We start from the raw sequence: 27,550 nt of genomic DNA on the forward strand, positions 1-27,550 counted from the left end.
TGTTACTATGTCAAGCTTGTAACAACAGAAGAACCCTTCAAAAAGGTTCTATATAGAACTACCTACAGCACACTCATGCACATTTTCCATCAATCCGAAGAACACTTTCATGATGCAAAGACGCCTTTAATCATGAGTGTTCATGGTTCTATAAAGAACAATTTTCTCCACTAAAGAAGCCTTGAAGAACCATCTTTTTAAGATTGTGCATCATTGGTCTTAAGCCAACAAAGACACCTCAGTGCAATGTATGACAGCATTTTAATGTATGACTGTTAATCAAAATAAAAATAGTAGACTTCAAGAATAAAGTCGTAATATTTCGAGAAAAAAGTCGCAAGATTTGGAGGACAGAGTGGACTAACTGTAGGGGGGCTGCCATAACGTGTTGGGGTCTCAGTTGCTGTACTGGTGCCAGAGCTCCACTCACTCCTGTCTCTTTGTGGATAATTTTGATCTTCATTCTCACTGCCTGTGAAACTTCATGCCCTATTTGAATGGGGGGAGATGTAGCCCCTGATAGCTATGCAGAGGACCCTGCCCGAGATTCTCCTTCAACAACACAGACAGTTTCCTCCGAGTCCGTCTGGCTCTTTATTCCAGATAAACACAGTTTCCTGCTCAGCCGTTTTAGCCAATGTTTATACTAATAACAGGCTGGTGCTGATGTACAGTATTTCTATTTCTGAGTATTTCTAATACTATCTACTATTTTTATCAACAGTGGCCCTGAAACGCTGTCGTAGCAATGCCTCCTGCAGAGAGGAGAAGAGTCATCCTCCAGTACTCTCTGAGGACGACTAAGGAACTGACTGCATTTTTTTCACAGTGAGAAAACAATGCCAGTTCAGCAGAGCCTGAAGTCTCCAGTGAACAGTGTTTAAAGCATTGTTGATCTGGATCGGCTCCCAGAGCTTGAACAACTGCTTCTACTGGGGGCTCTTTTTCAATTAAGCCATGACATAAAACAACTATCCACTCACAGGCCATGGCATGGGATGGGGAGCTGTAGAAGTACTCACGTGGGTTTTTCATTGGTGATGAGAACTTTAACCTTGTTGAGGGCCTTCTTGGCACCGGTGGGCTGGACAGCAGCAGGTTTGCTGTGGGCAGGGCTAGAGTGGGGGCTGGCGATGTAAACCTTCTTTCCGCCGCTGCCCGGGGCTTTGGAGGGGGAGAAGTCTGTGATGAAGACTATTCCCTCACTGGTCAGCACTACAAGAATGAGGGAATAAAAGGAAAGTAAAATAAAAACACGTAAGCCCACTCATTGGAACAAGCTGCTTTGCTGGTTTGCAACACAGGTGCAATGATACTGTGGAAAAGTCATAGACCACCTCTAGTCCACTGTTCTGACCACCAGCAGCTTCTTTGTTTAATGTGTCCATCTCCTTTTCTCAGTGAGGGCCTCTTGACACTCTGTGCAGTCTGATGATGTTGCTTTATCTGCCTTGATTGGGTCCACTTGAACCCCAGTCAACATCGCAGAGGGCAGTTATGTTACCCACTACACTACGCCTTCAGCAGCACTGCTGTGTCTGACCCACTCAGACCAGCGCAATACACACTAACACACTAACACTACGCATCTGCGTTACTGCAGTGCTGAGAATGATCCACCAATCAAATAGTACCTGCTCTTTGAGGGTCCATGAGTGTCCTGATCACTGAAGAACAGGGTAAAAGGGGGCTAACAAAGTATCAGAGAAACAGATGGACTACAGTCTGTAACTGTAGAACTACAAAGTGCAGCTATAGAGTAAGTGGAGCTGATAAAATGGACAATGAGCGTAGAAAAAGGAGGTGGTCACGATGTTATGCCTAATCAGTGTATGTATACATAAAAACATACACACAAACACATTTTGAGAACACTAACAATATTCTAAGATTATTTTGCTTATTTTTGATCACATTTTACTTGTTCTAAGTAATTTGACTGTGTCTCGCTTCTTCAAACAAGGAAAATCCCAAGATGAGAAACATGATATATATTGACTAAATTAAAGACAACCTCACTTGCCAAGATAGCATTTTTGCAGTGTATTTTCCGTTACATTATCTGGACTCACTAGACACTAAATAATATGAACCAGCAATAAAAGAAACCTTTAAAAAACTTACAAGCCAGATTGGAGGGGTCAAAAGGGTCAAAGGAGAAGGAAAGGATGTTCTCAGCATAGCTCTTCTTCCACAGCTTGGTCCCTGTGTCTCCATTCCACAGCACTATGTAGTTGGGAGGGTGCACGGCCAAAAGAAGATCACGTGACGCGTCTTGATTCCACAACCAGTCCATGTCTGGTAAAAGAATGAAGGAGACAAAATCAAATGAAACTTCATTTCTCACGAATCAAAAAGTTTTTTTTTCCCATATTCATGAGTTAGACTACAAAAGATTTGGCAAACTTCTCTTGCACTGTACCACAGAGAAAGCAGGGAGACAGAACTGCACAGAGCAGACAAGATGAAGAATATCTGATAAAGCGGAACAGATCATACAATATGAAACTATTTTCAGGCAAGCTCCACTTCTGAACTAATCAGACAGAATCATGCCATATTCCAACTCATGATACAGCACTTGCTTTCATTAATATCTCTGCCTTCGTTATTAGAAAGGAATGAACCTAATGGAAATCAGGTAGAGGAACATGCTGGCCTTGGTGTTTTTAGTAGCTCTACTCTGGTTTTACTACAGCACTGCACAAAATAGATATACAAGATCAGAATCGGCAGGTTTTTGCTCCAAACGTGAGCAGAAATCAGCCAGTTGTTATTTTGATTTTGATCGACTGCACTGGAGTTTTATCAGGCAAATAAAGTGAGGCAGGTAAGTGTTGTATCTGAATGCTGCTGCAGCTGCTACTCCAGTATCAAAATGCTGAAGCACAGTAACAGTCATGGGCAAAAGCTTGGGCAGAACTGGTTAAACAGACCACTGTAGTTGTGCGTCATTCTGTAGTCCTCGTTATGCCCATATTAGGAGCTCTGGGTCTAAGCCTAATTTCTCTATGGCCAGAATGAATAGGGTTTTCCAAAAGTCGCCTCTATCGCCCCCTGTGTTAAATACAAATCTTCAGAACCCGATACATTTTGTCCTGTGAACATTTTTCCCCAGAACACCACTGGATCCTCTGAATTATGAGGTCATAAAGAGCTCTAATACTAATATTGCTTCATGTGAGCTAAAGCTACTGCGCACCAATTTAATGTCACTACATGAAACTAAGGTGGGCTGTGGCGGTGCTCTGATGAGCTGTGCTATCTTATCGAAACGTTCTACTGTAGCACATAATTACAGGTATACCCATAAATCAAAATTCTGGATGGGATATTTTGGTAGCCTAAAGCTCCTTATCAAAAACATACCCGTGTTTAAACTACGAGAATTTAACTTCTTTTTTCACAGGTTCTTGTTTGAATGTTCCCGTTCCACCTTGAATGGTGCAGCGGCTATGAGTAGCCTTCACAAACATTAGCAAACATGACAAAATACTGATGTGTTAGTTCGGCGAAAGAGCAAAAATAAGTTAGTCACTCAGCTGTTCAGCGGAAACAGAGAAACCTCATCATATCAGGCCTTTCAACCCACCATGGCCTGCATTTTTTTTTACTTTTCCTGTTCCACCTTAAATGGAGCAGCAGTCACATTCTGAACTGCTGCATCATTTAAGCCAGAATGGGGAAAGTCAATCAAAATGCTGGCGAAGGTCCCCAGAAATTTTACCAGCATTAAAATAATAACGAGGATACTGTGAGAGCCTAAATCAGTTTATCAGGGTGTCCGCAGTGATAATCAGTTGAGTCTGTACTGGATCAGCCTGAGTGCAGGTACATTTGAAGATCTCTTCAGATCAAGGTAAAAGTAGAGATCTATCGTGTTTTAGTGAGCATCAGATGAAGGACAGAGAACTGCAGGTAAACCTGCTGATGTAGTTCTGACTTCTTTTCATCTGCCCTCAGTCTGTGCATGGAAATGTTTCCAGCCAAAAGCCTTTAGGAGGCTGCCAGTCAAATGACGTGAATTCAGCGTGCAGTAGCTTTAGCTCATATGCAGCAATATTCATATTTCAACTCTTTAACGACCTTGTAATTCAGAGGATCCAGTGATACTCAAGAGAAGAATTTTCACAGGACAAAACGTATCGTATTTTGAACATTTTTATTTAACACATGGGGGCGATAGAGGCGATTAGTTTGAAAACCCTATTCATTCTGGCCATAGAGAAATGAAGCTTAGACCCAGAGTTCCTAATATGGGCATAAGAGCACAGCGCCAACTATAGAATGACGACACAACTACAGTGGTGTTGATTTTCTAAGTGAAAATAAGTTAACCCTTTATATGGCCAAGGCCCACCAAAGTGTTATTACCAGTGGTGGACGAAGTACACAAATCATGTACCTGAGTTAAAGTAGAGACACCCAAGGTAAAATATTCCTAAAAAAAGTAAAAGTAAAATTTCCTCCCTTTAGACCTCCACTTGAGTAAAAGTACTAAAGTATTTGCCTTCAAATGTACTTAAGTATCGAAAGTAAAAGTACTAAAAGAGTAATTATGGCTCTAATGTCCTATTATCATTATAACAAGCTACGCTTAAATGAACTCATTTTAGGTGAAAATCCTCCAGTGTCTCTCTTGGTAAACCAGTCTTTTAATAGAAGGTCATTAATTAGTGACGCTGATGTCTATTAAAATGATCATAAGCACAAAACACTGAAGGTAAACAGTTTCTGGTGCACTGATGTTGAACCGTGTGCTGTACTGGGTCAGTATGACCAACAGGTCAAAACAAGCTCAAAACAAAGTGACCGCTCTGGCCTGATTGGTGTTCTTGCTTTGCGCTTCTTTCATTTTGACATGTTACATTTTTATACACACAGAAACCAAAAGGAACGACAGATTTCTCAAAATGTAGTGGAGGAAATTTGACTTTGAAATGTAGTGGAGTGAAAGTAAAAGTTGCACAAAATGGAAAAACTTCAGTACAGATACATGAAAAAAGTACTTTAATACAGAAACTAATAATATTTACTCAGTGTCCACCACTGCTTATTAGACCCTTCTATAACCTAAGAACAGCTCAGCCAGTTTGCTTTGAAGTCCCTGTAGTTACTGAATAATAAGCCTGAGATTTTAAGGGGTTTACACATCCTCTACAGAGAACACACTTCTGCACATTCTAATACACAATTACCATTTATTTGATGAACTGAACACTTTGGAAAACAAAAAAACAGCTTTTCTTCAATGGTGTTATTTAAACAGAGAAGTAAGGTTTTGTTTATGAATGTAAATTGTCAGACTGTTCTTCAGCGGCTCGGTTATTCTTTGCATTCTCACCTACTAACTCACGGACCTACCTACTTACTTACCTACCTACTTAGTTACTCACCTACCTACCTACTTAGTTACTCATGTACATACCTACTTACTCACTGACCCACCTACCTACCTACTCACAAACCTACCTACTTAGTTACTCACCTACCTATCTACTCACTCATTTACCCACCTACCTACCTACTTAGTCACTCACCTAAATACCTACTTAGTTACTCACCTACCTACTTACTCACTTACCCACCTACCTACCTACTTAGTTACCCACCTACCTATCTACTTAGTTACCCACCTACCTACCTACTTAGTTACCCATCTACCTACCTACTTAGTTACTCACATACCTACCTACTTACTCACTCACATACCTACCTACTTACTCACCTAACTACATACTTACTCATTTACCCACCTAAATACCTACTTAGTTACTCACCTAAATAACTACTTAGTTACTCACCTACCTACTTACTCACTTACCCACCTACATATCTACTTCGTCACTCACATACCTACCTACTTAGTTACTCACCTACCTACCTACTTAGTTATTCATGTACCTACCTACTTACTCACTGACTCACATACCTACCTACGTAGTTACTCACATACCTACCTACTTACTCACATATCTACCTACTCACATATCTACTCATTTACCCACCTACCTACTTAGTTGCTCACCTAAATATCTACTTAGTTACTCACCCACCTACCTACTTAGTTACTCACATACCTACCTACTTAGTTACTCACCTACCTACCTACTTAGATACTCACATACTTACCTACTTACTCATTTACCAACCTACTTACCTACTTAGTTACTCACCTAAGCACCTACTTAGTTACTCACCTACCTACTTACTCACTTATCCACATACCTACCTACTTAGTTATTCATGTACCTACCTACTTACTCACTGACCCACCTACCTACCTAATTAGTTACTCACCTACTTACTTAGTTATTCATGTACCTACCTACTTACTCACTTACCCACCTACCTACCTACTTAGTTACTCACATACCTACCTACTTAGTTATTCATGTACCTACCTACTTACTCGCTTACCCACCCACCTACCTACTTAGTTACTCACGTACCTACCTACTCACATACCCACCTACTTAGTTATTCACATACCTACGTACTAAGTTACTCACCTACCTACCTAGTTACTCACCTACCTACCTACTTAGTTATTCATGTACCTACCTACTTACTCACTTACCCACCTTAGTTACTCATATACCTACCTACTTACTCACATACCTATCTACGTACCTACTTACATACCTATTTATTTACTCACCTACCTACTTACTTATTCACATACCTACTTACTCATATCTACCTACTTACTCACATACCTTTCTACATACCTACTTACGAACCTACCTACATACTTACTCACCTACCTACCTTCTCACGTATCTACCTACCTACTTACTCACCTGCCTGCCAACTTACTCACCTGCCTGCCTTCTCAACAACTTACTCACATACCTACCTACTTACTCATTTACCCACCTACCTACCTACTTACTCACCTGCCTACCTAGTTACTCATCTACCTACAGACAGTATTTTTTTTAGACACTGGTTACTATATGTACATATGGGGCTGCTTAGAGAAGAGATTCTGAAATGAGAAGCCATCACGTTGACTTAAAATTACCATTTATTATACTAACACTTATTTGAAATTATCTAAATGTTAGTTTTCTCACCCTGGATAGGTTTGCTGTGCTCCTGTATCTCGCAGTGCGCCATGCCGCTCACCACATCCCACACAATGATTTTGCCTGCAGCGTCAGCCGAGGCCAGTCTCAGGGAGTAAGGAGAGCTGAGACTGTGGTGGTAGTTCTCTCTGGACCATTTCACCTAAACACAGAAGAGGTGAGACACAGATGATAGGAGACTTCAAAGCAGGTCCAATAACAGTCAAATTGGTGATACACAAATTTGGAGAGTCATTGAAACTAATGGAGCAGGACACACTAAAAGAATCTAAATGGCTATGAAGCCACAACCAGAGAGCACAGACAACTGGGACGTCTGAATACTGACTACAAAACGAAGGCCATGTAAGTAGCAGCAAAAATAGAAATGCTACAACTAATAATTCTAGTGTTACTGCTGAAAATAAGGCGATTGTGAGCACTTCTACTGTAAATAAGGCAAGTGTTGATAAAAATAGTTATTCTATAAATACAAATGTTCACATCGCAAACAGCTTTGAGACGCCACATAGGTTCCTCCCAGTTGAGACTGTATCTGCTCCCTGAATAAAACAAAGCACCAAAAATCCTCGAATGGTTTGCTCTAGTAACCTGATTAATATCAGACCAGTTACACCAGTTTGCAATGACTGCACCTTTTGTCTAAAACTAGGACTGCTTAACATAAGATCTCTTACTAAAGCCATCATTGTAAATGAAATTACTACCCATCACGATTTTGATGCTCTGTGCCTCACAGAAAAGTGCATTAGCCATTTCCACAGGCTACAGCTATGCATATAGCCATCATTTAAGTGGTCGGGGTGGAGGTATAGCAACCATCCATACTAAAGCTTTAGGCATGAGCCAGAAAGTAGGCTGTAAATTCTCTTCTTCTGAAGTTCTTTTACTTAATATACTTGATCAAGGAACAAATAAAAAATTTCCTTTTCACTAATTACAATTTACAGGCCACCCGGGCCGAATGATCAGTTCTTACAGGAATTCTCTGAGTTTCTATCAAGTTTAATAATGTATTCAAGTAAAATAATTATTGTCAGAGATTTTAATATCCACTCTGACAATCCTCACGATGCACTATATATCTATCTTAGACTCTGTAGGTGTCACCCAAAATATAAAAGGGACCCACACACTACCACAACCACACTCTAGACTTAATACTGACCTTTGATGCAGACATAGATAACTTAGCTGTTCTCCCCCAGAGCACAGCAGTCTCAGACCATTACGATTAAGATTAAATGACCCTTATTAGTCCACAACGGGGAAATTTCACCTCCGCATTTAACCCATCTGGGCAGTGAAACACCACATGCACACTTGCACACTTGCCCGGAGCAGTGGGCAGCCCAATCCGCAGCGCCCAGGGAGCAGTTGGGGGTTAGGTGTCTTGCTCAAGGACACCTCAGTCATGTGCTGTCGGCTCTGGGGATCGAACCGGCGACCTTCCGGTTACGAGGCTGGATCCCTAACCTCCAGCCCACAACTGCCCAGATTACTTAATCTCATATGATATTCACTTTAGTGGTAATGTGCATTCATCACGTTATCATGTTAACTTCCTCCACCGCTGGTAGCTTTATCAGAAACCTTCTGCAATTATCAGCTTCTGTCAGCTGTCCATCTAATCCTACAGAGATATTATGACCAAGTTCTTAGAGGATACTTTTCAATCTACTCTAGATAGTGTGGCTCCATTAAAATAGACTGTCAGACAACTAGAGCAAAAATGGTTCCTGACTAAACTAGAAATGTTCTAGTCCACCTGGAAGGACAGCCTTATAGTCTATAGAAGAGCTCTTACTGCAGCACGCTCAGCCTCTCTATTCTCTCATAGAAAACTATTTAGTACAATTTCTAAAATAACAGAGAACAAAACAGATACTAAACCCCAGATGCCATTAGCCTATAGCAATGATTTTATGAATTTCTTATAAATTTCGTGATAAAATTGAAAAAATTAGGCAGAAAATTCAGAAACACAGTTAAACTCTACAAATCTGCGGACTTATAATGCCAGTCTAGATCTTGTAAATATTATAATCACTGCAGATTCTTTAATTCAACAAAATGAACAGCTTAAAACTGTTTCTTCCACAAAATCTTCTACTTATATGTTAGACCCAGTTCCTACAGGCTTACTCAAGGAATTTTTGACAGAAATAACTATTCTGTCAATAATAAACTCCTCACTTAGCCTTGAATATATCCCAAAAACTCTTAAACTAGCAGTAATTAGACCTCTGATTAAGAAAGCTAACCTCGAACCCTGCAAACTATCAAATTATACACCTGTCTTGAATCTCCCCTTTATATCTTAGATCTTGGAAAAAGCGGCAGTAAAAAAATTAAGTTCCTATCTGAATAGGTATCATATTAGGGCTGCACGATTAATCATATTTTTATCGTTATCGCGATATGATGTTTCACGATAAACACCTCGAAAGAGCCACGATAACGCCTTGAATAACAGCAAACTCAAATTGCATCACCTGCGTGCATTATCCGCGTCCAGCAATAGAGGGCGCTCTTCGCGCTGCAGACTATGATCACGTGACGTAAGTAGGCAAGAGGCAGAGCGAGGTGAACGCGCTCATCAGACACGCAATTTTAGTCCGGAAAAAAAAATGAGCACAGCCAGAACAAGTGCCGAAAAATCTTCGAGAAGCGAAGACGTACTTGAGGATGAATTGGTTCCAAAAAGGGGAGGCATGACTGTAGTCTGGGAATACTTTGGTTTTAGTCGAGATGACCATGCTCAATCCAAGGTTTTGTGCAAAGAATGTCGAGCCGTTGTGGCTACAGTCACGGGGAACACGACAAACCTTTACCATCACTTAAAACACAACCACAAACAACTGTATGAGGAGTGTTCAGCAAAAACGTCTGAAAGCACGGTTAGATCTACCTTTTGTCACGATGCAGCTCCAGGTGTAAAACAAAAATCCATCGCTCAAATGTTCGAAAGCGTAACTCCATATGACGTGGGCTCACGGCGTCACAAAGAAATAACCGATGCCGTCACACACTACTTGGCTAAAGATATGGTGCCATTTAAAACGGTTAGCAAAGAAGGCTTTGTGCACTTACTAAACAAGGTGGATAAACGGTACAAGATTCCGTCACGAAGGCATTTCTCCCATTTTGCCGTACCAGAGATGTATGCTCAATGCGTTAGAAGTGTACAGGACGAACTGAAGCTAATTGGATTCTTTGCGTGAACAACCGAGCCCTACGTGAGCTTGACGGTTCACTTCATTAACCAGGACTTTGAACTGAAAAGTCGAATGCGACTAAATGTAAAATAAAAAGACTAGGTAGAAGTCAGGAGAATTAGTAGAAAAAATGAAAATGGATCGCTGAGCTTATTTGCAGTCTGTTGGCATGTTTTTGGCTTTAATTGTTAAATATTTTCTGACTGTATAGTTCTACACTGTAAACAATGGCTTGTCCATTCAACCTAAAAAATGACTTAATGTGGTAACAAGATTGAACTGTGTTTAATCAACTTTAAATAAATACTTTTAATGTCTTTTTTTAGGTTGTACGGACAAACAGCATTTTACACAGTATACCTAACTTTTAGAAAAAACTGCAAGTTTTTGTGCTTTTATGTTGGCTATGTTGCTTCTGTGATGCTGAGCTCTAGCTATAATAAGTTTGTGCTATTACCAGAAAAGAGAGCTTTTGTTTGTATTTTATTTCTTTTATTTCTTTAACCTTATTATTCTATTATTTACTTATGTATTTATTCATTTGTTTTATTATTATTTATTATGACTAAATGTTGAGAGAACACAGCCTTGCACCGCACAAAATGTTTGCACTATTATGACTTGTACACGTGTTATCTAATTTTAGATTTCATCTATTGTTGCATAAACCTGCAAAATATTTGGAATTATTCTGGATTCATTACACAGTAAAAAACAAAATAAATTAACGTGCTGCTGTTCAGAGAGACACTACATTTCTGTATTTTAATCTTAATTTATCGTGTTTCACATCGATATCGGGATATCCAACGTTATCGCACATCACAATTCTAGTCCATATCGTGCACCCCTATATCATATACATGAAAAATTTCAGCCAGGTTTTAGGCCACATCACAGTACAGAGACAGCACTAGTAAAAATGATAAATGTTCTTTTATTATTCTCTGACAAAGGAAATGTGCCTTTGCTAGTCCTCCTCAATCTTAGTGTGGCATTTGACACAATAGACCATGCTATCTTACTAAATAGACTAGAAAACTTTGTAGGGGTAACAGGAATGGCTTCCTGGTTCAGGTCATTTCTCAATGATCACTATCAGTCTAGACAAAGCAATTCAGGTAAGTCGCTCTGGATAAGAGTGTCTGCTAAATGCTGTAAATTTTAATGTAAACGGTGAATCATCTGTCCTCGCAAAAAAAAGGATGGTGTACCACAAGGCTCTGTTTTAGGACCTATATTATTCACAATATATCAGTAAACACGGCATAAATTTCCACTGCTATGCTGATGACAATAAATTATATACAGTGTATCACAAATGTGAGTACACCCCTCACATTTCTGCAGATATTTAAGTATATCTTTTCATAGCACAACTGACAAAATGACACTTTGACACAATGAAAAGTAGTCTGTGTGCAGCTTATATAACAGAGTAAATTTATTCTTCCCTCAAAATAACTCAATATACAGCCATTAATGTCTAAACCACCGGCAACAAAAGTGAGTACACCCCTAAGAGACTACACCCCTAAATGTCCAAATTGAGTACTCCTTGTCATTTTCCCTCCAAAATGTCATGTGACTCATTAGTGTTACTAGGTCTCAGATGTGCATAGGGAGCAGGTGTGTTCAAATTTGTAGTACAGCTCTCACACTCTCTCATACTGGTCACTGAAAGTTCCAACATGGTACCTCATGGCAAAGAACTCTCTGAGGATCTTAAAAGACGAATTGTTGCGCTACATGAAGAGCTCCAAGGCTACAAGAAGATTGCCAACACCCTGAAACTGAGCTGCAGCACAGTGGCCAAAAGAGCAGGGTCCACTCAGAACAGACCTAGTGTTGGTCGTCCAAAGAAGAGTGTACATGCTCAGCGTCACATCCAAATGCTGTCTTTGAAAGATAGGCGCAGGAGTGCTGTCAGCATTGCTGCAGAGATTGAAGAGGTGGGGGGTCAGCCTATCAGTGCTCAGACCATACGCCGCACACTACATCAAATTGGTCTGCATGGCTGTCACCCCAGAAGGAAGCCTCTTCTGAAGTCTGTACACAAGAAAGCCCGCAAACAGTTTGCTGAAGACATGTCAACAAAGGACATGGATTACTGGAACCATGTCCTATGGTCTGATGAGACCAAGATTAATTTGTTTGGTTCAGATGCTGTTCAGATGGTCTCAAGCATGTGTGGCAGCAATCAGGTGAGGTGTACAAAGATAAGTGTGTCATGCCTACAGTCAAGCATGGTGGTGGGAATGTCATGGTCTGGGGCTGCGTGAGTGCAGCAGGTGTTGTGGAGTTACATTTCATTGTGGGACACATGAACTCCAATATGTACTGTGAAATACTGAAGCAGAGAGCATGATCCCCTCCCTCCAGAAACTGAGTCGCAGGGCAGTGTTTCAGCATGATAATGACGCCAAACACACCTCTAAGATGACCACTGCTTTATTGAAGAGGCTGAGGGTAAAGGTGATGGACTGGCCAAGCATGTGTCCAGACCTAAACCCAATAGAACATCTTTGGGGCATCCTCAAGCAGAAGGTGGAGGAGCGCAAAGTCTCGAATATCCACCAGCTCTGTGATGTCGTCATGGAGGAGTGGAAAAGCATTCCAGTGGCAACCTGTGAAGCTCTGGTAAACTCCATGCCCAAGAGAGTTAAGGCAGTTCTGGAAAATAATGGTGGCCACACAAAATATTGACACTTCAGGAACTGTCTCTTAGGAGTGTACTCACTTTTGTTGCCGGTGGTTTAGACATTAATGGCTGTATATTGAGTCATTTTGAGGGAAGAATAAATTTACACTGTTATATAAGCTGCACACAGACTACTTTTCATTGTGTCAAAGTGTCATTTTGTCAGTGTTGTCCCATGAAAAGCTATACTTAAATATCTGCAGAAATGTGAGGGGTGTACTCACTTTTGTGATACACTGTATGTATATATACATACATACATACATACATACATACATGTATGTGTGTGTAGGTATATACAAATATTGCTAAATTAAGAAATGCATGATCTCTACAGAATGTAGAAAAGCTAGTTCATGCATTTATTACTTCAAGGCTAGATTACTGTAATGCCCTGCTGTCTGGATGTCATCAAAAGCCATAAAAAGCTTCAGCTAGTCCAGAAAGCTGCAGCCAAAGTCTCACAAGAACCAGAAAGTTTGACCATATTAGCTCAGTTTTATCAACCCTACACTGGTTACCAGTTAAATTTCACATTGATTATAAAATTCTATTACTGACCTATAAAGCTCTAAATGGACTCGCCCCTCAGTACCTGAGTGACCTTCTCTCCTACTATGAACCATCACACCTACTTAGATCACAAGGTGCTGCTCAATAGAACTAATAAAGCTACAACACGAGGAAGAGCCTTCTCATACAACCCCAGCCCCCCAGCTTTGGAATAATCTTCCTGTTAATGTTTGGGACTAAAAACGTACTTGTATAGTCAAGCCTTTGCTGATTAGTCTTCCCTGTCAGATCTAGACCTGCTGGAGTCTGTGATGCTCTGTTAACACTGTAATCTGTGATCAGTCACTCTTTACAGAATTGTGTGTTTTTCCTTTCTTTGCCAAGTTGAATAGCTGCCCATCCTGACTGTCTGATGCTGCTGCCTCTTCTGTGTTGATCGAGTGCCACTGCTCGCCAGCCTTCTGGACCGGATTGACCACCACTGAGCTTCTTGCTGTACATCACTGTGTAATGCTCACCCTCAGATGCTGCTGCTGCCACTGCTAATCATAAACTAATCAAATTAACCACTGCCCACCTGCTTTTCCCACTTTGTACTATAATAATTTATACTAACAATGTTTGCTATTCGGTGTCGACCAGAGCAGGATAGGTTCCCCTTCTGAGTCTTGGTTCCCCTCAAGGTTTCTTCCTCCTGCTCTTAGGGAGCTTTTCCTTGCCACTGTCACCACTGCTGATGCTCATGAGGGATCAGACCCAGATTTTTCTTTCTGTAATACTGATTGTTCCGTAAAGCTGCTTTGTGAAGCTTTCCGTAAACCTGTTGTAAAAAGCACTATATAAATAAACTTTGCTTGCTTGCTTGAATGACCACAGACATGCGCAGCCTGCCACGCACCATACTTTGACAATTCTTCTCATTCGTCGGCTGCTTACTTTGTGGCTGGCATTGAGGAATGAGCCGGTGTAGCAGCAGTGCGGTTTACAAGATTAAAGTGCATGGCGGGGTGAGAAATAAGTAGCAGGGGGAGCAGAGCGCTGCTGCTGATAAACGCACTGTTGTTTATGGGCCATTACTCATGATGCGAGCGAGCACGCAGCCACTGGCCACACGCATTTGCCTCAACACCAGAACATTGCTGATGAAGTGAAGCCAACTCTGTACCATCCCTCTCTGCACCATCCCTCTCTGCCACACTGCTCGGAAAAACAAAGCGATACTCTGGAGACTGTTACTGCATTGGCCACTGGACTGGCCAATCTTTATGCTTAATTTATTAGCCTAAAATTAGTTGTGTTTTGTGTAAAAGCACAAAGTTTGGAAAGATGTAAGCATAAAGAGGGGATATGGTCTCATATAAAAGCTATTTCCTTTCTTGTTGAAATATATTACTAACATATGCACTCAGAATCTGAGAATTTGCAGTGACAGACTGAAAGGTCTGTGATTGAACACATGGACAGAATAACTATCATAGTGAGACACAAAGAGGCAAAATGTAAATGTTTAACAAATGCATTCTCCCAAAACAGATACAGGTTAGTTCTGGCTTTGTATCAGCAATATCAACGTGAGTCTCAAGACTGTTTACGCAAATAAGAATGGATTAATAACAGCAAACTGGACAACAGAAACTTTCAAAAATATTTTCTTTTCAGTGGATAAAAAATTACTACAAACTTTATAGGTAAGAAGGACAAACAATTTAAGGGGAATTCAGCTCATCTTTAAAATTTTCTGCATAATTAAACCATTAAGAGGTAATCAAAGTCTTTCAGAGTTGTAATGTTCTTTCTTACAGAGTGAGAACTCTTCACAGTGCTGATAGGAACCAGACGTCCACCTCTAAAAGCTTCCTGACAGAAAGTTCCTGCATAAAATGGCTATGAATTCACTGCCTGACGTCTGAGACAGTGTCGTAGAATAGTTTTGAGAAGATTAAAATGCATTTTTAAAATCCCTTCATGGCAGGAAGGTGGATACTTATAAGGGAAAAATCAAACCTCCAAAATATTTATACAAATTTACTAATATTTTACCATTATCAACATTTCTGACCTGATTTGGTCAGTAAGGCCCAATCTCATTTCACCCCTCATCCCTATCACATAGCCTTACCCCTTCGTTTTGTGTATTCACATCTAGGGGGAGGGTGATGTGTTAGGGCTAACGACAGAGTGTTATGAGAAAAAAAGAAAAACGTCAAGATGGCTGGACGAGAGACCAAAGAAACAAGCAAATGTAAGTATCTTCTCTGTTTAAAAATTACAATAACCATTGTATTATCTTTGATTAATGTAATTTCAACCTATTATGGTCCTTTTTTCGTATCAAGCATAAAAATTGCTAGTAAATATGCTGACGTCTTGTGAACTGGCTTGCAAAATTTCTTGTTCCACCTTAAATGGAACAACTGAGGTGCCAGAATGTAACTGCTGCACCATTTAAGGTGGAACAGGAAAATTCCAGGGAAGCCATCGCCGTATTACAGAAAATTCTTAAGTCTGAGATCTGCTTTGTTGTCATGGCAACTTCAGTTAAGACTGGATCTAGGACAGAAGCCATTACAGGACAACAGGACTTAACCTAAGTCAATAATGTTATCTTATTTCCAGATAAGAAAACGGTGTTACAGAAACACCCTAAGTTGCCAAAATATCCTAAATATTTTCTTAACTTTAAGATAAACTCCACAGCGTCTTAAATTTCTAAATAAATTAGATTTATAATCTGTTTCTACCGTTTTATGCTGTAACCAGCAGCACAGTTCAATATAATTAGCACTGTGATGCTACATTTATCTACACTGAAAACAGGGCTTTGACTAGAGTTTTTTCTAACAGCGTTTAAAAATCTCAGACGCTGCAGACACGATCGTCCCTCTTATTGCCTTCGTGTGTTAATGTTGATGATGAAATATTCCAGTGATGGTGGTGAATAAAGAGGAGACGGAGCTGAACATGTGGCTGTTTATTAGGAGGAATAACGTTGGCGCGCTCGGCTTTTGGGAAATGGAGACTGAAACTGAAAGCGACACTAAAAAACAGCACAAAGCACTGTCATAATCTTAACTCTCAGTTTATCGTGCTTTAGTTTTGTTTAACCTTTCATAAATGAATAACAGCAGCTAACGTTAGCCGTCTGACTAAGTAGCTTGATTGTGTTTACGTTTCAGCTGTGCATGTATGCTCGGTTGCTAGGTAATAGACATGACAGTTGATTGTTGACTTCAATCGAGTAAGTTAAGATTTCCTAAAGTGAGATAAGAAAAGATGCTGTAAGATGAGATAAGATCCTTAAATTAAGATAAGATTTGCTTCTGTAATACGGAATCTGTGAAAAATCTTGTGTTGACCGGTCAGATCTTAAGTTAGGAAAAGATAAGGATTTTCTGTTATACGGCCCCTGGTGAATATCTGACGTCAGCTTCATATCACTGAAGAATTAGTGGTGGGCAACAATAAATAATTGCCCCCCCTCTTTGAAGGCACATGATGCCACTACCCTGTAAATCAGTTCCAAGGGGCAAGAAGACACTTGAAAACAAGATAAAGGTAAAAATACGAAATTGGATTGGGCCAAAGTCTGACACCTGTATTGTAGGGTCTTCATTTGTAAACCTGATTGTCAGTTAATCTGACACTTGTTATAGGGTCTGCTTTCATATGAGAGCTGATACAGTAAAATTACATTTTATATGGTAGGGTTCTTCATAACAAGGACCTGATTTGGTGATTTTACATTTGTGTATGTATCTGTGTTAGATTTTGTAGGGCCAAGAAAACCCACTTCATCAGAATTTGCCTTTATTATTAAATATGTCTATATTTGTGTTGTAGTCATGGCGACCCCAGATTCCCATCACCACCACTGTAAATAATTTTGAACCACTTCACACCAAAACACTCTGAATGACATTTTTTGCATCTCGACTGTTGCACTTCACAGAAACTTCACCTTTAAGCAGGGTTAATAAGCTAATCAATAGCCTACATGAACCATCTTCAAGACATTGCTCACCCCCATGATTCATCTGTCTTCCAATCACTTTAATCAGTGTTTAGTGGTGCTTGGGTGAAGTGACAGAGTTCCAGAAAGTTTTCAAACTCACCTTGACAACATTGGCTTTGTGCCTCTCCAGGACCTGAATAGTCTGAGCAGTCTTTGGATCGATAATAAGGATGCTGGAGTGACATCCTTGGGCAATCAGGCCTTGCCAACCCCTGAGGGAAGAGAAAGAAGAGTGAGCGGGATCCCATGGGTGAGGAGAAGACAGACAGAGGGATCAGAGAGAGCACAACATGCAAGACGTTCCTCCTTGAAACTTTTCTGAATTTTCAAGCATATAAATGATTTATGGGAAAAAAGTAGAGTCATGGCTGCTGAGATGCATGAACAAGTACATCTTGCATTAGTCTTACATTCTGAGGACTCAACCCGAGTTGGTTGCTAGGATTGGGCCCTTTCACCAAAGTAACCCAGTTATGGAGCAGTGCAGGTTTATCACTTTGGTATCTGGTATAGAAGCCAGTGCAAATGTCAGACACCTTTTATTGCATAATTTCCGGTCAAAACTGCAATTAAGTACAAGTCATTCATTTTCCAGATTCAGGAAACATAAAAAATATTAAACAAAAACCTTAACACATAAATCTAAACTCAGCTAGCTGAGTGTTCAGTGAGTCTCTCTTTCCCTTTATTCCAGCTTCCATTCTTTTCAGGAGACTCACTTTCAGCTCCTCAAAGAATCTGCAGACACGCCTCCAAAGCTCAGTCTTAAAAGCTGGTTGATTATTTTCTGAACTAATCAAACCCATTCAGTGGTGCTGAGGTCTGGACTCTGGGGTGGTCAGTCCATCATTCAGCTTCTTTGTTTGATGTGTTCGTCTCCTTTTCTCAGTGAGGTTCTTCTAGATCAGCTACACATCCTTTCAGACCCATAGCGCTAAGTCGTCTTCTCACAGTGGAAGGATGGACAGAAATACCTGTGGATGTTTTCAGATCAGAAGCAGCTTGATTTTCTCCTCTCTCTCAAAGATGAAAGCTTTAAGTCTTCCAGGCGGTTGGTAGGAGCCTCATTTTCTCTGTATTTCTCTTGCCTTTATTACTTCTAGGCTAGACTACTGTAACGCACTACTGTGAGAATGTACGAGCAGGAATCTAAGCAAACTTCAACTAGTCCAAAACGCCGCAGCCAGGGTCCTCACTAAAACTAGAAAATTTGATCATATCAGTCCAGTGCTATCATCACTTCATTGGCTGCCTGTTAAATTCCGTATTGATTATAAAATTATTTTATTGACATATAAAGCCCTACATGGGCTCGCTGTTGAGTACCTTCAAGACCTTATTTCCCATTATGAGCCATCATGACTACTCAGATCACAGAGTGCTGGCTTATTAATAGTTCCTAGAATTCATAAGGCTGCAGCTGGGGGAAGAGCTTTTTCTTATAAAGCCCCCAAACTCTGGAATGATCTTCCAGAAACTGTTTGTAACTCAGACACAGTCTCACTCACTTGTTCAGTTTAGCTTTCAGTAGGTAATGTTCCCCCTTAGATAAGGGACAGGGACAGGGAATTACAGTAAACTGAGACACTGGTGCTGTCGTCCCACTGCTCGCACTTGGTCACTCAGGTTTGTGGACAGTAGAGTGGAGAGATGCCAAACTGTTTCAGAGTGCTGCCGTGTCTGTGTGTCCTTCTGGTTCTCTCCTTTTAGTTAAGCTGTCATAGTCAGATCTGCCAGAGTCATTAGCCACACTCTGGAAATGCTCACATTTCCTGTCTTACATACAACAGACAGAATAAAACTAATTCCCTCTCACTGCCTTTTTTCCGAGTATACAACCCCCCACATATCCAGCCAGACACGGATGGACGACTGACTGTCGAGCCCTCCTGCTAGCCTCTTCAGACCAGCTGCCCACGCCCCACCTACCACCACCTTCCTTGGACCAACTGCCCACCCTACACTGATGTTTTCATAGACTCCTAGCTTTTACTACCACTAATACTACTGCTATTAATATTAGCAGTATAATCATTTGTAGGTAGTTTGACCAGAGGGGGATGGGCACCCCCCCTGCTTTGCGTCAACATCCGTTGTAAAAAGTGCTATACAAATAAATTTGATTTCATTTCATTTGATCTGTAGCTTTACTCAATTTTTGAAACTCTTTTCACTTTGACTTTCTCCTTCCTTGCAATCATTATTCTCTTCAACCCTGACTATGGCCCAAATGCGTAGGTTACAAATAAAGTGTGGAATTCTCCAGTCATCAAGTGTTAAACGGTAAGTTATACAACAGTTAGTTCTGGGAAGGTGAGCTGACTGGTTGAGAAGTGTTCTAACTGTGCTGATATTTCGCAACAACCACTTTTTATTTTTTTTAAACAAACACCATCACTCCTCTGATACGCCATTGTCAAGCAATAACTGACAGCAGTAGGAGACGCTCAAGCCATTTTTTACTTTTTTTTTTTACTTACTAAGTAAGAAGTAAAACAACATTTTTACTTCTTACTTTGCCACAAACAGAAAACAGACACTTATAAGATCAAATTTGACCAAAAGCTGATCTGGTCAGACTCTGAAGATGAGACAACACTAAATCCCCAAACTGTCGTCACCACTGAGCAGCTTTTCAGTCGGCAGCTGTGACAGAAGAACAGCTAAACAACCTGGAATCAGCCAGAAATGAACCCAATACCAAGCTGCTCAGTGGCGATGACACTGGAGCTGGAGAATGAACTGCTGGCAGTGCAGCAAGTGGGCGGAGCTTGTTACTGTGACTTGGCAACAAGCTGCTTGTTATGGAACTATAATTTGGAGGAAGGAACTGAACATTAAAACATATTAAATGTGTTCACGGTCCAGTTTATTCATTTCTTACTGTTTTATTTAACTGTTGTATTACAGCAGTAGAACCCTAGAGAAGTGTGTTATCTCCAATAACATTACAGTTGTGATGATCTATGGCGACCAGATCACAGCCACGACGTTATTTCGCGATAACACTCCCTCTCGGGTTCTATTTGACATTTGAGAACAGATGATCAAATTTGAATTTACAGCTGACAACTGAACTATATCAATCAACAATGACCGACAAAAACTTTTTGAATATGTTCAATTTCTAAATACAGAGCCCTCTTGGTGACATCATGTATAAATAAAAATAATGTGTGGGCATGACTTAGTAAGGCATGAGAACAAGATCCTAATAAATGGCCATGACTTAGGAAATTGTGGGAATGAGATAATTAAGCCTTAACCAGAGCTTAATAAGGCATGATCTCGTTCCCACTCCTTTCTAAGTCTTCCTCCCACACCTTACTAAGTCATGGCCACAACTTAATTATCTCGTCCCATGCCTTACTAAGTCAAGGCCCGCATTAAGATCTCATTCCTACATGTCAAAATAAAATCATTCTCAGTGACAAAATGATCAAATCTGCTGGGCCTGTTTTAGCACCTGGACTAAGCCTAAGATTTAGTGAATAGCAAGGCTGAAAAATATGAACAAGATATCAGTTCATAACAGTTTCTCCAAAATATACAGACACCAAAGTGACAAAGCAAATCACCTGTTACATTATAACAAAGAAAAGAGTAATTATTTTATTTTACAACACACTAATGTGCCTCATCCCATACAGGCTTACACTACAGTTATGCTGAAGTGAACTGCTGTAACATACTGATGCTGTTGCCTTCGCTGAACATAAGCACAGCTATCCTCAGATATTCAAGACCTCACTGTTTCTGACAAACAAAACGCTGATGAAGAATCTATGACACTGAGCAAGTCACACCAAAACCTCATCGTTTCCCCTCCTCTCCAAACACCTTCCTTTCCTCCTCAGTACAAAGGTTTACAGACACGACCAGCGCACAAACCGACATCAGCAAAATATGTGTTGAGTAGAGAGGCAGGTATCTGTGATATTTTCAAGCTTTGGGTTAGGAGTCCATCTTTTTTTCGCATGGGTGCTTTCAGTGAGATCAGACACAGGCCATTAGCTACATGAGCACACAAACACTGGGAACACTTTGAAAGCAGAAAAATTAGATTTTATAAATGGCCACAGGGACACATTGTGTAACAAAACTGCAAATGGGCTCGTCTAATAAGACATAAAATGTTTTTAAAAGTGTCTTGAGTTGATGGCATATTACAGAAGAGGAAATGCAAAAAAAAGGCAGGAGGTTAAAAGCTAAAGCTCACAAACAGAAACTTCAATGGAACAACAGCCTATCAGAAGAGTGACTGTGTTTACATGCACAGCTTATCAATCTGATTGAATACATTCTGATTACAGATCAAAACTAAGGTGTTTATTCTCACTCTATTCAACAATCTGATAGAAAATCTCCATTTACATGCTCACTACAAGCAATCCAATTCAAGATTACATGCATGTGTAGAGAACCATTTAGTGTAGATGTTACTATGACAACCAGCATCACGTGAGTCCATTCAGAGTGAGATGAGCAGCAGTGAGCAGTGCCTGTGTCTTAACTGCTTTAAAATGATGTCAGGCTCAGGAAAACGTCCTTCACATGTCCTTACTAAAGAAGGCCGAGAGGAAGATGTTGTGTTCTGAGAAACATAAGCTGGACGTCTGTCCCACCGCCGTCTTTTAAAGATCAGAGCATAAACTTCGTCTCCTCTGCAGACCAGTTTCTGCTCCGCCATGTTGAACGATATAAACCTTTACTATGCGGCGACGCACATGCAGAACGGACTTAAGTTTTCCGATAGGGAATGTAATCGGATACAGGTGCTTACAACGATATTATTCTTCTATTTAACAGATTATTTACAGAATTACCCACCATGATCAATGGGATAAAAACTGTATTCCGAATGGCGTCAATTGGAGTAGTCTATTTCAATTGAGGTGTTTACATGGACAAACTGTATTCAGATCAAGCTATTAGCCAGATGGATTATCAGGGGACATGTAAACGTGCCTAATGTCTCAAACTCCTGACAAAGTTACCATCTGCAAGTACCAGTATTACCTCATGTAATAGGGATGTAATTGAGTCATTAACGATAACTGATTAACCACACAGGGCCGACGCCATCATTGTAATTGTTCATATGTTAAAACAAGTTCACACTGTAGCCCATATATATGCAGTAAGATGCAAAAAATGGGTTACTGATTAAATACACATCACGTCAAAATAAGACAGGATAATTGCGGTGAATGAGTTCTCAACAGGTAACGTGTACATATTGTAAATTTCTCTTTTCGTTTTAAATTACTGAAGTGTTTATTCTTTCACAAAAATGGTTGCAACTGCAATAACTGCAATTTCCCTCTGGGATCAATAAAGTATTCTGATTCTGATACATGATAAAATTATCATTAACTGTTCAAGAACAGACACGTTCATTCAAAATCTGTTCAGTCATTGTTTTCATTCTGTGTATATAACAATAATTTGATCTTAATATTTATATCCCAAAAAAGTCACTCTGCATGGCTAATTAGCTAATTCTGTACTCAAACACTTATTTCATATAAACGTTACAGGTTCAGACCTTGCAATGTGATTGGCTAAGAGACATTCTATTAAAGTCAGTGCCTCCAGATAAGGACAACTATGCTCCACCTCACTCACCTGCAACCTAACAATGACAGTTCACAGCAACAACAAAATAATATTACAAAATAATAAAACCAATTTTAAAAAATCCTGTCAAAATATATACACACACACACACACACACCTCCACATTTAACCCTTCCATGCACTGAAACACCACATACACACGAGTGAACACACACACTAGTGCGCAGTGACCACACTTGTCCAGAGCAGTTGGGGGTTAGGTGTCTTGCTCAAAGGCACTTCAGTCTTGTACAGTCAAGGGATCAAACCAGCAACATTCCGGTCACAGGGCTAGTTCCCTAACCTCCAGCCCATGACTGCTCCGGTTTTGTTTGTTGTTTTTTATGGACCAATAGCAATGACCGAAAATGACAAACATCTGGTTCCATTGACTTACATTAAAGCATTAAAAGTAAAGGATGTTTTTTCCTTCTCCTGCAAAGTTACCACTTTGGAGATGCAAATTTTGTTCCGACAGCAGCGATATACTCATTTGTTGTGCTGTCTTGTACTTACTATCTTGTGCATTTATTGTTCTGTATATTTATCATATATTCTGCAGTCGTTTCACAAAGTCATGTATCTGCACTCTGTATAGTTCTGTGTAATGTGCTGCTGGTGTCCATCATTCTACAGAAACGTTTACAGATATATTACACCTAAAAAACATGTTAGGGTAACAATTTATTTATATTCTAAAATAAAACAATAAGTCGTTTTAACAATTGCACCTTCTTGAGCCTAAATTTAGCAATATTGGTTTTTAAATCAATCATCAAGACCTCCAAGCACCACAGAAGACCTTGTCCCCACAGACAAGTGTAAAGGCTGAGGCCATATTTTGAGGTTAAAAAAAAAACAAAACTTTTTTTTCTGCCATTTTAACTACAATAATCTATACAGGACTTTGGAAGATATGAATTAAATGCCAAAGAAAACAAATGCTAAATAAATATTATAAAATACACAATGAAAGTTCCCCAGGAGTCATGTCACTGGTGTTACCGCATAACAAAAACATCTTTTATTATAAAAGTCACGACAATGACGACATCACTCGACTTCCTTTTACCCGTTTTCTGGGGATCTATGAAGAAAAACACATGGTGAGTCCACTGTGTCTTTCAGTTATCAGAGATTTTCTCATCCAGCTCATGATTTCATATGAAGCTTTTAGCTGAAATCACTGGTGTGACCAATTTTATTCTGAGGTAACTGAAAAAATAGAATACAAGTGGATTAAATTAAGCATTTTAGTGGATATCACTGTCTCTGGTGTTACCTTTCTTATGAGGAACACCAATGAGGATCGGTAACACCAGTAACACCTATGGATGGATAGAAAAGTGGACGTTTCTGTAGAATGACCCATATATCCTGTTATATAGCAGCCCAGGCCTGGAGCAGCGTGTCATTCCTCCTGTGTAGCTGTCCTTTCTAGTGTCAATGTCTCAATAAAGCCTTGTCACTTGAACAATGTTTTATTCAAATATGCATGATTTTTGACTGTCTGATCACCCAACATCGGTTTAACAAGCACAGGCGTAGTAGTTTAAGGAGAGGAAGAAAGTGTGCTACATATAAATCATGCAACCTGCTTATCATAATGGTGAATCTGTTCTGTTCTCCAATTTAATACTACTTTATTAACTTAGCCTGGTCTAGCCATCATTTCGCCTGCATCTAAGATTTGACAGTAGCTGTAAGTTTAGTTAGCTGAGACCATTTGCTGGTTTCTCTGTATATTTCACTGGCCAGACAAAAGGCTATCAGAGAGGTGGTGTTGCTCTGCAATTAAGTCATGCATTAAACTCACCATCTAGTCACCTATCCTAATGATCCAGCCAACGCAATCATGTTCCAAAGCCAAAAAGGTGGAGAATCTGATGGGCTGACAGTGTCCAACAGTATCAGTAGCTCCCCAAATCTTTGACAGACTGCACTCAAAAACATATTTAAGCCCAAAAGTTAAAACATATGTATTTTAATTACATGTTGATTTTCCAATGTTTACATCTTTTACTTGCACAGAACACCGCTGTTTACATCAGTTACTGCAGAGGACACCGCCGTTTACATCAGTTACTGTAGAGAACACCGCCGTTTACATCAGGTACTGCAGAGAACACCGCCGTTTACATCAGGTACTGCAGAGAACACCGCCGTTTACATCAGGTACTGCAGAGAACACCGCCGTTTACATCAGGTACTGCAGAGAACACCGCCGTTTACATCAGGTACTGCAGAGAACACCGCCGTTTACATCAGGTACTGCAGAGAACACCGCCGTTTACATCAGGTACTGCAGAGAACACCGCCGTTTACATCAGGTACTGCAGAGAACACCGCCGTTTACATCAGGTACTGCAGAGAACACCGCCGTTTACATCAGGTACTGCAGAGAACACCGCCGTTTACATCAGGTACTGCAGAGAACACCGCCGTTTACTTCGGTTACTGCAGAGAACACCGCCGTTTACTTCGGTTACTGCAGAGGACACCGCCGTTTACATCGGTTACTGCAGAGGACACCGCCGTTTACATCGGTTACTGCAGAGGACACCGCCGTTTACATCGGTTACTGCAGAGAACACGGCCGTTTACATCAGGTACTGCAGAGAACACCGCCGTTTACATCGGTTACTGCAGAGGACACCGCCGTTTACATCGGTTACTGCAGAGAACACCGCCGTTTACATCGGTTACTGCAGAGGACATCGCCGTTTACATCGGTTACTGCAGAGGACATCGCCGTTTACATCGGTTACTGCACAGAACACCGCCGTTTACATCGGTTACTGCAGAGAACACAGCCGTTTACATCGGTTCCTGCAGAGAACACCGCCGTTTACATCGGTTCCTGCAGAGAACACCGCCATTTACATCGGTTCCTGCAGAGAACACCGCCGTTTACATCAGGTACTGCAGAGAACACCGCCGTTTACATCAGGTACTGCAGAGAACACCGCCGTTTACATCAGGAACTGCAGAGAACACCGCCGTTTACATCAGGTACTGCAGAGAACACCGCCGTTTACATCAGGTACTGCAGAAAACACCGCCGTTTACATCAGGTACTGCAGAGAACACCGCCGTTTACATCAGTTACTGCAGAGAACACCGCCGTTTACATCAGGTACTGCAGAGAACACCGCCGTTTACATCAGGTACTGCAGAGAACACCGCCGTTTACATCAGGTACTGCAGAGAACACCGCCGTTTACATCAGGTACTGCAGAGAACAATTTCATGCTTAAATGGTTCTGTGGATGGTAAAATGATGCTTCAGACTGACTGAGTGTGCTGTATATGGTTCTATGTACATCATCTATGTATCTGTAACTATCTTCTATGTATCATTTTTGAAAATGGTTCTATACAGAACCAAAAAACCTGAGCCTGAAGAAGCCTGAACTAAAGCTGTATAGACTGAGTGAAGCCTGAACTAAAGCTGTATAGACTGAGTGAAGCCTGAACTAAAGCTGTAAAGACTGAGTGAAGCCTGAACTAAAGCTGTAAAGACTGAGTGAAGCCTGAACTAAAGCTGTAAAGACTGAGTGAAGCCTGAATTAAAGCTGTAAAGACTGAGTGAAGCCTGAATTAAAGCTGTATAGACTGAGTGAAGCCTGAACTAAAGCTGTAAAGACTGATTGAAGCCTGAACTAAAGCTGTATAGACTGAGTGAAGCCTGAACTAAAGCTGTAAAGACTGAGTGAAGCCTGAACTAAAGCTGTAAAGACTGAGTGAAGCCTGAATTAAAGCTGTATAGACTGAGTGAAGCCTGAACTAAAGCTGTATAGACTGAGTGAAGCCTGAATTAAAGCTGTATAGTCTGAGTGAAGCCTGAACTAAAGCTGTATAGACAGATTTCAGTTCTGTCTCTGCAGCTGTGCTAAGCAGCTAACGGCTAACAGCTAACAGCACTCACCAGTCTACCGCGGTTTTGTTCTGTAAGTTGACGGTCCCGGTCAGCGTCCGGGCGGCCAGTTTAATGTTGACAGTGTAGGGAATCATGTTCTGCCTTTCCAGCTGTTCGCAGCTGCATGAAAATTCGAAAGATTTGCTCAAAAATGAATGACGGTCAGCTAGCTTTGTAAACAGGAAGTCACGTGCGTCACCGCCGCGTTCCGATAGGGGAATGAATTCGCGCGAAGAAGGTTCCGCGCTAATACGGCGGCGTTTTAGGGCCGCTGTTAATGTAAATAAAAATAGCAGACCTTGAGAATGAAGTCGAGAACAAAGTCGTAGTATTTCGAGAACAAAGTCGTAGTATTTCGAGAAAAAAGTTTTAGTAATTAGTATTTTTATTTTTATTGACAATGGTCGTAGGTCTGAAAATGGGTCTGAAAACAGGAAAACACAATCATAAGTGCCTATTAGACACCATCAGGAACCA

The 27,550-nt window shown here is 40.6% G+C and overlaps 1 protein-coding gene across 1 annotated transcript in view; it reads right to left on the reverse strand.

Moving 5' to 3' along the window:
• wdr11 (WD repeat domain 11) overlaps positions 1 to 27,280 on the reverse strand; it is a 151,787-nt gene extending 124,507 nt beyond the window's left edge. The window contains exons 1-5 of the mRNA XM_017694158.2: positions 27,083 to 27,280; positions 17,636 to 17,747; positions 7,080 to 7,233; positions 2,125 to 2,298; positions 1,023 to 1,215 (exon numbers count right to left, since the gene is read on the reverse strand). Coding sequence (XP_017549647.1) covers positions 1,023 to 1,215; positions 2,125 to 2,298; positions 7,080 to 7,233; positions 17,636 to 17,747; positions 27,083 to 27,168 — 719 coding nt within the window. The 5' untranslated portion in view covers positions 27,169 to 27,280. The remainder of the gene's footprint in view (positions 1 to 1,022; positions 1,216 to 2,124; positions 2,299 to 7,079; positions 7,234 to 17,635; positions 17,748 to 27,082) is intronic.
• Positions 27,281 to 27,550: the final 270 nt, after the last annotated feature.

This window comes from Pygocentrus nattereri, chromosome 5 (genome assembly GCF_015220715.1).
Source record: "Pygocentrus nattereri isolate fPygNat1 chromosome 5, fPygNat1.pri, whole genome shotgun sequence".
In the NCBI taxonomy this organism is placed as follows: Eukaryota; Metazoa; Chordata; class Actinopteri; order Characiformes; family Serrasalmidae; genus Pygocentrus; species Pygocentrus nattereri.